Below are 15,927 nucleotides of genomic sequence, written 5' to 3'. Positions count from 1 at the left end.
TTTGTTTCCTTCAAGAAGTCAATGGTTACTGATAGAAAAGAATTGTCCTTTAGCTTTTTCTTGGTCAGCACTTCTTTGAATCAGTACTCTGCTATAAACTATTGGTTATTGATTCACCAGAATGATTAATGCTTGATTTAGGTATAAATTGCAGCATGAATATAATTTCTCTTTAGTTTGCTTAATTCAGCATCTTGATAATTTTTCACCACATTTTGGGGAAAATTTGTAGAGAAGTAGTCTGTAGGACTAACATTGCATTGTTTACTGAAGACTGAATTTGTCTCTGAATTATTGCTCTGTATAAAATGAGCATCTTTCTAAATAATAATTACATTTGAAGTAGCAAAAGTCACATATCTTAGGATGATTAGGTTCATGGTTGGGTTTCCTGAGAAACACTGCCTCTGTGTTGGGGTGCCCAAAGCTCATTTCTGTAACTTCTCTAGCTACATTTTGTAGGCAATCTCACACAGTCTCATGATTTCAAAAAAAGAAATACTGTTCTCAGATATATTTGAAATTTTAGTAAGACCAGCAAAACCATTAGTATGTGAATAATTAAAATGAAAATGTAAGCTATAAGAAACTTATCTCTAGAATTTTCCTCTCTCAGCTCCAGAATTGTATACTAGTCTTCAGCATAGTGGTTAGACATTTATATAATTTAAGAAAAGATCCCCTTGACTAGCCTAGTACCCACCTGGCACTATACATAGTTATGACCATATCACTGACTATATTCCCTATGCTTTACTTTACATCCCCATGACTATTTTGTAACTACCAGTTTGTACTTAATCCCTTGACCTTTTTCACACTGCCCTCAACCCCCTCCCATTTATCACTCCAACAAATCTAGCACCCATCTGACACCATCCATAGTTATTACAATATTACTGACTATATTCCTTATGCTATACCCTACATCCCAATAACTACTTGATACCAACCAATTTCTACTTTATAATCCCTTCCCCTTTTTCCACCTACACCTCCAAACCCCTTTCCCGTCTGGCAACCTTCAAACTGTTTTCTGTATCTATGACTTTCTGTTTTGTTTGTTAATTTTGTTCTTACACTCCAATATAAGCAAAATTGCATTGCATCTGTCTCCCTCTGTCTGATAGACTCCACTTGGCACAACGCCCTGTAGGTCCATCCATGCTACAGTACCTCAGGAGATGTGCATGGTCTGAGACCCAGGGTCTTAAATTCTATCCCTTGGGTTTCCAACAATCTAGGATGAGACAGCCAGCAACTTTCTTCCACACTGTGACTTAGAGACCATCTCTCTTGGGTGTGAGCCATGTCATAGGGCCTTGCCACTGTTGGCATCTTGCTGTGCTTTATTCCAGTGAGCATGCACTTGCCTTCCATAATGCTCTGGGGACCAAATGGACAGAAACAGGTGTAGAGCATTTTAGACCCATCATGCCTTTTCCTCTATCTTATAAATTCTCCTTTGGGCCCCCTGGAGAAAGGCAGAAAGTACTTCCCGCATCCGCTGTTTTGTAACTAGCTCAGAGTGGTCCTATCCCATTTAATGAGATACTGACTTGCTTCTCAGAGATAACAAACCAAAACCGCAAGTCATGCAGTCGAAGTGTGTGCAGAGGAGAGACAGAATTCTGCCTCTTTTCAACAACTCTACCTCTGCTCCCTGGAACAAGCCAGTCTGGTCTCCACTTGGGCTACTGAAACAACCCCTTAAACTGCTTCTCCTTCTTCTATTTCTCACCCTTTCTATTCCATCTCTGTCCAATCCCCAGTCTATTCTCTCAGAGAAGCCAGAATGATCCTTTTAAGTTTTAGGTCAGATTATGTTACTTTCCTGCTCTGAAACCTGCAATGGCTTCCAATCACAAGAATAGAATTGAGAGTGTTAGTGGTGATCTACAAGGCCTGCATGACTGGTGCCTAGATGCCAGCCTGGCCTCATCTCCTCACTCTGCAACAGGTGTATTGGCCTTCCTGCTGTTTTGGAGCACATCCATCAAGCTCTCGTGTGAGAGACTGCACTTGCTGTTCCCTTTGTTTGGAATATTTCTCCCAGATGTTCAAATGTCCTACTCCTCTACTTCCTTGGGGTCCTTGTTACCCAATCAGAGATGCCTTCCTGGGTAGCAAATCTGAAGAAGCCCTTCCCTGTCATTCATCTCTTCTCTTACCCTTCTTTACTCTCCTCATAGCACATATTAATACCTGCTATTGTGTTAGATAACTACTTATGTATGTGTTTATTCTCTGTCTCCCCTCAGTAGAGGGGGCTCACTGGGGTATCCTCCTGGCCCAGTGCAAGTACACCGTCTATATTTGTTGAATAAATGAATGGTGGAGTGCAATATTGGTTTTTTGTTTCTGGGTGGTTAAGTAGCTACAAAAAAACTGGAAAAAACTAATATTTGATATTAGTCTCAGCATGTGGCCTTTTCCTAGTTGTGTTTGCATTCATATTTTTTTTCCAGGAATAAGTGTACTTCCTGGATTGGAATATTTAGCTACAGCTGTTTGTGTTTGTCATGTAAATCTCTTTGCTTTGTTATGCCATCTGTGTGGCCCAGAGGGATGGTAGAATCGGGGAGGGATCTACAAGTACTTTGTTATTGTCCCTCAATAGCTCCAAAGTAACAGCTCATATTAGCAGTGGTTGTTAATCTAATAAATAAACAAAACCCTAAATTATGTTCAAAAAGTGATGGTTGTTTTATACTTTTTGTGTCATTTGTGGTGAGGATTGTTACAGGCTGAATTGTGTCCCTGTCCCCCATTCATATGTTGGACCCTAAGCCTCACTACCTCAGAATAAGACTGAATTTGAAAATAAAATTTTTAAAGAGGTAATTGAATTAAAATGGGGTCATTAGGGTGGGCCCTACTCCAAAATGACTGGTGTCTTTATAAGAAGAGATTAAGATATAGAGATATCAGGAATGCGTGCACACAGTGAAAAGACTATGTCAGAAAAAGGAGGCGACTACCTGCAAGCTAGTGAGAGAGGCTTCAGGTCCTATTGACACCTTGATCTTGGACTTCTAGCCTCCAGAACTATGAGAAAATAAATTTCTGTGGTTTAAGCCACCTACTGTATGGTACTTTATGGCAGCCCTAATACATGGATTAAAAAATGAATCAGCAATCAAAATTGTGTGCCTGCTCTTTTAATTTATAGTTTGAAAGTGAACTATATAACTCACAAGATTGAATATAAACATATACTGGATTCTAGATCACTTTGAACTGATCAGGCCATAAGCTATGTGAATGGAGACTTGTGTATTCAGAACATATAAAACTTTGCTTTTCCATCATCTGGACATGGGAAGTGATAGAATCTCTCACATTAAGGAATTCCTTTCGATGAAAACTACCATGTGCTATTATTAAACTTAAGTTTTAATTTTGGCCTACCTACCGACTCTCTTTATACCTGTGTACATATTACTTAACATTGTGGCTCTTGGTTTAAGTTTTCTAAAATCTAGAGTTTCATTCATCTTTTAAGGCAACCACTATTTATTGTTTATAGTATGCTAGCTCTGGGTTTTTTATATTTTTCTTATTTATAGTATGCTAGCTCAGGATAAATCAAGGCCCTGCGCATATGGAGTTCATGGTAAAGCTGGGAAGGCAGTTTGTTAAGAGCTAATTAAGAAACACTAATGAGTGGTGTGAGAGGTACAGATAAGGGCTCTGAAGGGCAGGAGTTGTTCCAGTTCGAGGTTGCCAAACATTTCCTGTTCTGGGCCTAACAAGTAGTTTGTGGTCAACCTTTATGAATGGAAGATGAGAGTGAAAATTTAGTCAGAAGTGAGACAAGAAATTGCCTCATAAATCATGCTTTAGACTTTATCTTGTAGGCAGCAGGGAGCCATTGGACTGGTTTAAGCTGGTGCGAGTGTATCAGACTAGTGTTGTAGAGAGATGGCTCTAATGGGAGTGTGGAAATGTGATGAGGGCCTGTGCCTTTCATAACAGTAGAGTGGAGATGGGGCTGAGATGGAGGCTTCAGGAGGCCTTCTGATTCTGTGTTATGGAGCATGGCTTGGAGGGACTTGTAGGCTAGGGCAATACTTCAGAGAGCAGCCATAAGAAGCCACGGCTGTGGGCTGGAGAGGAGGTGACAGAAATGAAGGCTTTTAAAGAGATTATATAAAGAAACTGGAGAGGAGAAGAGAGAGGGAGTAACCCAGGGGACCTTTGGGCTTCTGCCTCAGGTTAGAAGTGTCAGGCCCTGAGGTAAAAAATACAGAAGAAGGAGAGGCAGGTTGGTAGACGAAGGCTTCCACTTTGGGCATGCTGTCCGAAGTGTCTCTTGTCTATTGAATTAAACATTAACTTTCCCCTTGGCTTTTAACACTTCACATTTAAGCGACTTCTGAGCCTCATTTCTTACCCAAATTCCTGTATTTACCCCATACTTTGCTAAACTTATATGCTATTCTCAGACAAAAATAATTTCCATCTCTGTCCCTTTGCACATGGGTGCTTTCACCTGGCTCACTTTCTCTTCTGTCTGTCATGGCAGAAAACTATCTGTCCTTAAAGGCTGTTCTTGGAAGCCCTCCTTAATCCTTGTGAATGTTTGCAATCTCTTTAGGACTTTCTTTCACTTACAAGTTATCATTTTGCCTTTTATATGCACCTAGTTGTATCTGTCTTCCCATACTGGAGCTTTCTCATCTTTATTTTCTAAATATTTAGGGTATTATTTTTGAACACATGTGTTCAATAAATGTTTATTGGCCTGCGATGAACTAAAAGAAGATTGTAGTTGGTTTTAGGGGAGTGTTGAATGTTAATCGAGGCATATGCATTTGCTGGGTTCCCAACACTTCAATCCTCTTAGTACTTTTGTTAATACAGAAAAGGTTGTTTTTGGTAGGAAATAAGGAACAGTTGAAATTATTAGTGACTTGAAAGGACCCTTCCACCCAACCCCCCCACCTCCCATGCAAGACTAGATGATACCTTTTACTTGAAAGGGATCACTGGTTTTACTTATCTATAGACAATTTTATTTTCCTACCCTTGTAATTTCTTTCGGAACTCTGTTTGAAATTTTAGCTAATTAACATGGCTTAAATGTCTTATATTTTATTTCACACATTAAAATTAACTCAAGGAAGCAAAAGGAACGCTGAAGGCTCCCATGAGCTATTGGAGGAAGGTTAAAATTCAAAGTGTTTTAGCTAATAAATAAGAAAAGAGATGGCTGTTAACATGGGCTTTTTATACTAGAGTGATAGTAGAATTTTAAAAAGAATTAGTTAGAATGGGAAAGAACATGATTATAGAATATAAATGTTACCCATGTTGGCAATACAGAAGATTTTGCACAAAACTAGCTTTAGCCTGAGGTACTAAGGCAGTTGTTGCATTGACGTAATGACAACCTCATACCATAATCTGCAGTGCTCTTGTTGTGTTTTAGTGTTGCTCTATATAATAACAGGTTGCTCTACATAATAACAGGTGATGGCTTGGTTCACTGAGCATATCAACTTAATTTTCAGTATCTTTGGAGCCTCTAGAGAAGCATACCTGAATTAGGAAAGATTAGAAACCCCTTTTTTTGGTACTCTAAATTTTAATATAGAAGTATTACAGACCATTAAAAATATACCTGGTTTTACGGAATTGTCAACATGCAGAATTAATAAAGTAGGCAACCTCTGCTTATCATATTACTTGAGGTGTCTAATTTAGAACCATTTCAATGAGGAGCTCACTCCCTTATCTATGATGAAGGTGTGTGTCTGTGGCTCAGTACAGATTTATAGACTAAGGAAAAGTGAGCGAACCCAAGTTCTTTAAGAGCTGCAGCCTGGTGTTGAAGATTTTCCATATGAGAGGGACCCCTTAAAATCTGAGAAAGAGGGAAAGGGCAGGGTTGTGCTTCGGTGACAAAAAGAAAGGTTAGTGAGACATGCATAAGCTTGGACCCTACATTGGAATCACCTTTGCTGTAAATTCCACCTAAAGTGTTTGTGTTCCTTATGAAAATGTAACTGATTTTGTACTACAAAAGAAAAGGGAATTATTTTACAGAATAACTTGAAAGCTAATTGTACTGGTTGCTGGCATTCCTTCAAGAGATGGGAGACTTTTTCAAATAACATTATGTACCCACCTAACCCTTGGAGAGAATCGTCTTTTGTCATGACAGTCACTGATGGGAGTCATTAGATCTTGTAGGTCAGCTGGGGTTAAAAACAAATAAACAGGTTTAGCCTCTCCCCTTCCCCACCCCCAAGGATTACCAAACAATATTTACTTTCTGAAATAAAACGAATCATTGAAAACATCAATTGACTTTTGTTTAGTCAATAATAGATAATCATATTGGAACATTTTAATAGAAGACATAGGCATAAAAGATTTATACAAGTGAATAATTTGCAAGTTGGAAGTGCAATTTTTTTTTTTTGATGAAAGCACAGTGTTGTTATACAATGTTCTTTTCACATTTCTTTCTTCTCTGGCATTTATTATAGGGAATAAAGCATTTCTGGAATGCTCATTTTCATTTCAAAACTTGTGCTATTCTATGGAAAGCATTTGGCACATGGAGGATCTGAACAATAATAGAGGAATGTTCAGTGGGAAGCGTCATGAATTGTGGCACTTAAAATGCATTCTGAAGGAACATTTTAGACAATGATACTTATTCTTCATTTTATTTTTATTTTTTTTCATGTACAAGCTTTTAATAAAAGAGGAATAATTTCTCTAAATAAACAAACTTCAGTTCTCAGGATACTAACTTTTGTTTAGTTAGACAGAGCCTTTCAAATTATTCTACTTTTGTTGTATCACACAGGAAAGACTGAGGCTTAGAGCTGCCAAATGGACAGGTGAAGGTCAGTTTTTTAGTGACACAAACTTATTCTTCATTTTAAACAAAGGTTTTAAACTACATGCGATAATTTGTCTTAATCTGGACAAATATCTTTTAACTCTTGATATATAAATTTGACTGACAATAGTGAGATGTTTGCTTTTTCGAATATGTGAACACCTGTGTAATAAATCAGACTTATTATCATCTTCATATCATGCATGATAAAGACATGTGGCCCTATTTGGCTGATTGTAAAGCATATAGAATGTGCTTCGTTATCTGCCTTCATCACAGACAGTGCAGGGGACCCCAAGAGCAAGATAAGGTTAGACACAGAGAGAACACGTTTGACAAAGACCCTATAATGGATTTTCTATATCCATGTGGGAAATAAACTAGAAAATACACATTAAGTGCCAACCAATATTTGGGTCATGTTATGCATTTTACAAGTCATTTTACAGTATTTAACCTTCACATAGTCGTGTAGAATAATATGATTTTTCTTATTTTCCAAGAGAGGAAACAAACGCTTGCTGCAAGGCATTCCACTCTGAGTTGCAAACATTGCAATAAAGCAAATTGGAATAAAACAGTGGGTATGTTGGACAGGAAGAGGGAGATAAAAGTGCAGACAAACAAGCTAAATCTTCAGAGGCTGCAGAACAGGAAGGGTTATGTCTGTCTGTCTGTTCTCAGTGAAGTGGTGTATAATTGTCATAAGCCTCGGCTATTTGATGACGTGCAGGAGTCTAGCTTTTAATACGAGTTTCAGATCTTCTATTTTAAATACTGGATACAAATTTATTTTTTTCTTCTGCTAGGATGGTAATATTCAAGCTTTGCATATGGGAATGTTAACCAAATTTTGTTACTGGGACCCAATGTTTAAGAAATGGATATTATTCTCAGTGTAATTTGGTATGAGGTTTTGTTTCCAAATATAGATGCTTAATTTCTATCTTCAAATAATGCTCGTATCGTGAGTTTATTCTTATTTTAAACATATTCATAAAAGTAATATGTGTTCATTATTACCATATTCAGGTAATTAAAAATATAGACATTAAAAAGGCATTGTTCTGGGCCCTGGAGCACACAACACATTTTCTGCTTTCATGTAGTTTACGTTTTAGTATTGGAAGCATGCAATAAACACATAAATAAATGTCAGGCTCTATAAGTGTTTTAAAGAACTATAAAGTGGGTAAGGGGACAGAGTTGTAGAGGGTGGGGGTGGGAGTGGTGAGGAGGGTCACTTGAGAGGGGACTTTGAGTGGGACCTGTTTGTTTGAGAGGCCAACTGAGTTAGGGGAGCATATAGGAGACAGGTAAGAGGGGTTACAAAGGATCAAAAATGTAGGTTACAGTAAATATTGGGGTTTTGTCTCACAGAGGTAACAACCGCTTTATGTGTTTCCAAGTAGTCCTCCCACCCCAATATTGGTAATCTCTATTTGTAGCTTAAATAGACTAATATTTACTGACTTAATTATAATTATTTTTGCTTCCTTCCTAATGTAGATTGCTGGCTAGAAAGTGGTGTAAATTTTATTTTATAATTATTTGATATTTTTGATACATAATTTTCTATTTTTCTCAATTTTGACTGCTTTATCGAGGTTTTGTATTTTTTCTCCAGATGAAGTTTTTGTAATTAAAACACACACACACACACACACACACACACACACACACATACATGCACAGACTGTCTTCTAAAGCATTGTTCCAATAGTAAAACTTGGAGAGATTAAATCGCTACGTCCCTCCCTCCTTCCTTCCCTCCCTCCCTCCCTCCCTCTCTGTCTTCCTCCCTTTAGTTGGGAACTCTGTGGTGGCAATAATATTGCTCTTGGTGCCTTGACTTGACTTTTGGGGATATACAAATCGTACTGGGAGTGAATTGTGTTACTATGATATATTTCAATTTGCTCTGCGCTATGATATCCTAGGACTGTGCCCTCACAATTTGTCTAATGAGTGACTTGTGTTTTTCCACTTTTAGGTTACCACACTTGTAAATTGTCCCCAGAATCCTTCCAACAGGAAAAAAGGATGTTCCAAAAGAGCCAGAGTCCTTCTAGCTTCAGTGGAGGAAGCCACTTGGAATTTACTAGACAAGGGAGAGAAGATTGCCCAGGAAGCCACAGTGTTAAAGGAAGAGCTTGCTGCTACTCTTGAGGAAGTTCGCAAAGAAAGTGAGTCCTCGAATCCTGTTCTGTAGCTGTATGTTGTAGTGACTGAATGAGGTGTGTGAGTGTTTTGTTTTTGTTGACTTGGGTTGATTAGTTTTTGTAGAGCTCTGAGGAGATAGCTGTGGGAGGCAGAATGGGTCATTTAACAGCTCCAAGGCTCAGAGACTCACTCCTATTTTTTTTTTATTAAAGTTTATTGGGGTGACAATTGTTAGTATAGTTACATAAATTTCAAGTGTGCAATTCTTTAATACATCATCTATATATCACATTTTATGTTCACCACCCAGAGTCAGTTCTCCTTTCATCACCATATATTTGATCCCTTTTACCCTCATCTACCACTCCCTCTCCTTACTTACCCTCTGGTAACCACTAAACTATTGTCTGTGTCTATGAGTTTTTGTTCATTTGTTTGTCTTGTTCCTTTGTTGTTTTCAGTTTTATATACCACATATCAGTGAAATCATGGTTTTCGCCTTTTTCTGTCTGATTTATTTCACCTAGCATTATAATCTCAAGATTCATCCATGTTGTTGCAAATGGCACTATTTCATCTTTTCTTATGGCAGAATAGTATTCCATTGTGTATATATACTACATCTTCTTTATCCAATCATCTATGGAAGGACACTTTGGTTGTTTTCATGTCTTGGCTACCATAAATAAAGCTGAAGTCCCTCCAGGCAACTTCTTCCCCTCACCATGTCATAGTTTATACATAATAAACAGAAAAGTGTACCTTTTTTTTGGGCCATAGAATATGAGAAATGACTAATGAAACTGAAGACTCATTTTCCCATATATAAATAAATAATAAATTTCCTTGTAAACAGTTGGATATAGAGGTTTGTGACTATCTCAGAAGTACGTTTTTTATTTTTTTATTTTTCTGGAGGTTTAGATTCCCTAAACTTAAAAAAATGCTTTGTATAACTGCATAATTCATGTTGTTGCTATGTTAATATTACATATTAAAACTGCATATTTCACCTTCTGATACCTTTACTTATGGTAGTACAGTAATTTTCTAAGGAATGTCTCATTTGCAGGTTATTTTTGAAAAGCTGCTCAATAGTCTTTGGTCAACGGAATGATTTTCTATATCAGCTTGCTGCAAAAGCTATTTTGAGAGGATAATGAAACTTCAACTTTCTTGTTCCACTTTGTAAAAGAGACTTGGGTTATTCAGATATTTCACTCCTCCCATCCCAACATAACTTTAAGAAAATCATGAAATCTTTGCCAATTAAATAATTAAAGTGAATATACTAGCCACAATAAACTTTAAGTCTAATACAGGGGAATTATTTGTTTGTTTTTTTATGTGATTTATATTTTGTAGGGATTCTTTGGATGATATATAGAAAACATAACACCCAAGATAATTTGAAATGAATTCATCATTCTTTCCCGTTGCCTCGGAACCACTCTTTCTCCTGTCTTCTCTGCCCTCATACACCATCCACTTAGTCACCAAATCATTTTAGACTCTTCATTCTTATTCCATTCTCTCTTCCAGTTAGCCTCTTAAGTTCAGCAAATTCTATCGCTTTTATTTCTCAGATCTGTTCCCTCTACTCCATTCCTAACGTTGCCTCCTGAATTTATGATTACTACTTTAGCCTTGCCCCATAACCAAAGTAAATACATCTTTAAAAATGAAAATGTACTCATTTTACTTCCTTGCTTAAAATCCATTTTAGTAGCTTTTGAAGATTATAGGGACAATCTTTCTGGATAAAGTTCAAACTTTTAAATCAGCACCCACAGCATTTCATAATTTGGCTTCTACCATTCACACTCCCTCCTCATTTCTTGATTCTGTTCCCTCTAAAACTTTCCTCCAAACAAGAACTCTCAGTATCTTGAATGTCCATGTTGCTTTACATTTTTTCCAGGAAGTGTTTAGTGAACCCCTCGATACTGATTTAAATGCTCCTCTTCTGTGTCCCAAAAGACTCTGAGGTTCTCTCTTTCATAGGACTTACCACACCATACACGAAACATTGATTTACTTGTTCAGTACATCTAGACTCTTAATTCCTTGGGGGTGGTAAGTGCCAGTTCTTTTTTTTTTCTTTTTTTTTTATTAGCAATGCCTGACATATAACAGAGACCTGATAAATGTTATAAGTAAAAATAAATAAATAAATAAATTGAGGGCCGGCCAAGTGGTGTGTTGGTTAAGAGCTGGCTTGGGATGCCCGAGGGCCCCGGTTCAGATCCCACATATGATGGCCAGTGACACTGCCCTCTACAGCTAAGATGCTGAACAACAGCTCAACCTGGAGCTGGGCTGCAGTGAGTCACTGGCAACAGCAGGTGGGTTGCCATGGGCTACCGTGAGTAGCCAGCAGCCAGCGTGAGTGGCCGTCCAGAAGCCGGCGACTGATGTGCCTCGCCCGGGAAGAGCACAATGATGGTGCCAACTTGGGCCAGTGAAGCAACGTCCTCCACAACTAGACTGAAGAACAAAAGGACAGCAACTTGTCTGTTCCCCTCCCCCCAATTTCCCAGTGCTGTTCCCATCTTCCAATTCCCCAATAAAAATCTTAAAAAAAAAATTGATGCATCATTTTGTCACTTTTTATTTATTTGTTTGTTTGTTTATTTATTTATTAAAAACTCAGTCATTTTAATGTTCTTAACAATATAATAAATAGTTCTCTTGACTGCAGACATGTAAGCTCTTTAGCAGTACTCAGAAACATCACAGTAAAGGTGGTTTTCCTGATCGGTGTGGAGTCTTCAATAATTATAAAGAGCTACTTGTATGAAGCTGCTGTCAAACCAGTAAGGCTGCACTTATGCATCCATCATTTTTAGGATTGTTGGTAACTTGGGCATATTTTCCCCCAAATAACCTTGCCTCCTTGTGTCACAGGCCCAACTTGCTCACATTCACCTCAATGACCCCACCATTGGTAGTAACACCCAAGGTTGTATAAAGTGGCAATGAGGGATTCTTTATACCAAGTGTTGGCAGGCAAAAGGTGTCTTTCAGTTAAGGATGTGTTACATAGGCCTTCTTGAAACGTAAGCCCATAGGCCTAATGAATCTTTCATATTTAGGTGTTTTTTGAGAAAAAACATCTCCAACAAAGCAGACTTTAGTAACCATCCTCTTCCACATTTTCTTCTTTCTCTTTCCTGTTTGAGTAACTTTTATACCTGTTTCTCCCTGAACATGAACTTTGGGCAGAGGAATTTCCCATTTTCCAACTTTCTCTTTTCATTTTAGTTTAATTATATTGGAAAGTGCTTTAGCTCGGGACTGTCCCTCTCTGTCCAATAGATATGCAGGTACTGCTCCTTGTGGAGTCTTTTCATCATTCTTTTGTTTGTTGTTTTTCTTTTCGTGCATCTTGATAGTCTTTTTCATTGGTATTTTTGCAGCAAGGCTCTGTTTATGGTAGAGTTTAGCTTTGAGACCAATAATCTTTTTTGCCTTCTTTGAATGTTCACAAGCCTCTCAGCCTTCCTTCTTTCTCTTTTTTCTCATGGTAATCTAAATGATATCCATAGCGCTTATGGTGTAACTCAATATATATATTTTGTGGCATGGTTACAACCACCCTGACGCCAGGAGCAGCCGCCCGGGTGCAAAGGAGCTCTCAACTTTCGGGTTTCAGAAACTCGAGACCTCTTGTCACTTTATATTATAAAATTTTATGATGGTTTTATCTTTGCTATTATGACAAATTATTTCTCATAGTTATGGTTTCTTTGCTGAGTCTTTGGTTTGGAATACGAACCCTGTTCTGATAGTTTCTTTCTGAAAATGTTATTTATTTGACAGCATACTTTCCATAAACCACCTGGTAGTAAATATTTAAGACATAGGTCATTCTTAGAAGGAAACAATAATTGCAATAACTGTCATGAAGTGGTGCTTTTAAAAAGTCAGTCAACATTTTTAGTTCAATAAAAGTAAACCATTTTAAAGAAAAGTTCTCAAAGAGAAACCTGTTTAAATTCTAGGGTTATGTACTATATCCTCACTGTGCTCTATTATAATGTGTGAAATATATATATATATATATATAATATATATATATCTGTATGTATAAATATACACATATATATTTCATACCTTATATATGTATGTTTATATATATGTGTATCTCTCTCTCTCTCTCTCTCTCTCTCTATATATATATATATATATATAATATGATGTATACAAAACAAATACATTTGGTTAAAGATCACCAAGTGCTCTATACTGTGATTCTTTTTGACAAACTGCCAAATTGAGCCACTGCCACTTGAACGTGGGAGGAAAGCAGTGAAATTGCAATTCATTCTTGTATTTGGGAATGGCCAATGCTTATCCTATGGATAGCAGAGATAGTGATAGTGAGAGCACCATCCCAAAAACTTGGAAGGAATTTTAGCTCAGTGGAGGAGCTGAAGGAGAATGAATTCTGATTCAAGCAACTCTATGATGCTAGAAATGTATTACTATAGGATTCTGTTTTATTCTGTTTTGCTGTGTTTAGTTAGAAACTTGACATGATAAATAATGTAGGCATTTGGTTACCTAAAGAACTTGCCTGTGAAAGATGGGACCTGGAAAATATTAGAGAAGGGTGGTGAAAGAAAGGTGATATGTGCATAGAGCTATAGAGATCTGGAAAGGTGGTCCACGTAGTGATTATTTATGATCACTCATGATCTTATAGCTTTCCACTTAACATTGATACAATGGCAAAGTGTTAAATCCAGAATTTTACTTAAATAGCTTTAGAATATTCACATAAGAATGACATAGGAATTAGGTAAAAATTGTCTGGATTACAAGTCTTGCCTATAGCATGCGTACTACCTTTGTATAGCCTCTATCCCCCTAACAATCTCTAGACATTGCTTCTATGTCACACAACTGGTTATATTTAAGGTTTTTTAGTGGTTTATTGAGAACAGAATATATACAGAAAAATGCATACCTTATCATGAACAACTCAATACATTTTCACATAGTGAACATACTAATGTAACCTCCACCCAGGTTAAGAAATAGAACATTACTAATCCCTAGAAGTACCATTTGTACCTCCTACCAGTTACTATCCCTCACTTCAGAGGTAATTATTATCCTGATTATCACATAGGTTTTAAATTTTTTGCCTTTTTGTGAACTTAGTGTAAGTGGGATCATATAGTATGTTATCTCTTGAGTCTGGCTTCTTTTGCTCACTATTATGTTTGTGAGATCTCACCATACAGTACTTCATTCTTTTCATGGATGAATAGATCATAATTTATCAGTTCTACTGTTGATGGACATTTGAGTTGTTTTTAGTTTTTGGCTTTAATGAATATTGCTGCTCTGTAAATATTTGTGCATTACTTTTGGTGCATGAATGTAGACAGACATTCCTCTTGGGTTTATACCTAGGAATGAAATTGCTGGGTCATGAGGTACAGACTCAGCTTTAATATATATTACCAAACAGTTTTCCAAAGTGGATTTTCTAACTGACACTCTTATCAGTAATGTATAAGAATTCCAGTTGCTCTACCTTCTTATTAGGTTGGCTTTAGCAAGTGTCAGTATTTTAAATTCATTGTAGTTTTAATTTGTATTTTTCTGATGACTTTTTATATGTTCTAGATATCCTTTGTTAGTTGTAGATTAAAAATATATCCTCCCTTTCATTATATTAAGCACTTTTGATATATTCAGAAGTAATTTTGGTAAATTCTAGTTAATTATTTTATCCCTTTATTGACAGAGATTTTTCTGTTAAAAACTTTCTGCCTACGACAAAGTCACGAAGATATTCTCTTATGTTATCATGTAGTGGCTTTATTGTTTTACCTTTATAATCTATATGGAAATAAATTTTATGAGTGGTGTGAGTTAGTAGTTATGGCTCATTTTTTTAAATGTGGGAATTCAATTGATTTAATATCATATGGATGCATATATAAGTTTAACTGTTTCAGTACCATTTATTTAAAAAAACTTTCTCAGTTGAATCACTTTTGCACCTTTATTGAAAATAAATTGACTATGATTGTGTGAGTCTACTTTGGAACTCTTTTCTGTTTCATGAATTCATCTGTCTATCCTTATACCAATAACACACTGTCTTGATCACTGTATCTCAGTAAGTATTAAAATAAAACTTATTTTGATTTGGCTAATCTAGAACTCTTGCACTTCCATAGAAATTTTTGGATCAGCTTCTCAGTTTTTACAAAAAAGCCTGCTGGGCTTTTGATTGGGATTAAATTATCTATTGATCAATTTGTGCTGAACTGACATTTTAATAGTAACAAATCTGATTCAAATACAGTATAATTCATTTTTATCATATTATAAATGATAATCTTAAACATTTTAATTTTAAGTCTATCTGCAAATTAATGTCCTTTTTCCTGCCTTATCCAGTCATTTTTAAGTCCTTCTAGTGAATTTTTCACTTCAGTTACTGTACTTTTTAGTTCTTGAATTTTCATTTAAAAAAATAGTTTCCATTTCTGTGGAAGTAGAAATAGTTTTTTGGTTTTTTAAAAAGATCTTTATTGGGGAATTGGGGGATGGGAACAGCGCTGGGGAATTGGGGGAAGGGGAACAGACAAGTTGCTGTCATTTTTGTTCTTCACTCTAGTTGTGGAGGATGGTGCAAGTTGGCACCATCATTGCGCTCTTCCTCGGGCGAGGCAGATCAGTCTCCGGCTTCTGGATGGCCGCTCACTGCGGCTGCTGGCTACACATGGCAGCCCGTGGCAACCCACTGCTGCAGGGGCTGCATCCTACACTGTCGCGGGCGACTCACGGCCCAGCTCCAGGTTGAGCTGTTGTTCAGCATCTTAGCTGTGGAGGGCAGTGTCACTGGCCCTCATATGTGGGATCCGAACCGGGGCCCTCTG

General features: G+C 37.0%; 1 protein-coding gene and 1 pseudogene across 1 annotated transcript in view; one reads left to right on the top strand and one right to left on the bottom strand.

Moving 5' to 3' along the window:
* CTNNA3 (catenin alpha 3) overlaps window positions 1-15,927 on the top strand; it is a 772,514-nt gene that overhangs the window by 50,220 nt on the left and 706,367 nt on the right. Inside the window, exon 3 of the mRNA XM_019624456.1 lies at window positions 8,853-9,045. Coding sequence (XP_019480001.1) covers window positions 8,853-9,045 — 193 coding nt within the window. The remainder of the gene's footprint in view (window positions 1-8,852; window positions 9,046-15,927) is intronic.
* On the bottom strand, window positions 11,831-12,608 carry LOC109371978 (ribosome biogenesis protein NSA2 homolog pseudogene; annotated as a pseudogene).

Source organism: Hipposideros armiger, unplaced genomic scaffold (assembly GCF_001890085.2).
Source record: "Hipposideros armiger isolate ML-2016 unplaced genomic scaffold, ASM189008v1 scaffold_15, whole genome shotgun sequence".
NCBI classification, from domain to species: Eukaryota; Metazoa; Chordata; class Mammalia; order Chiroptera; family Hipposideridae; genus Hipposideros; species Hipposideros armiger.
The sequence above is the reverse complement of the archived record's forward strand: the minus strand, read 5'-3'. Positions and strand labels throughout refer to the sequence as shown.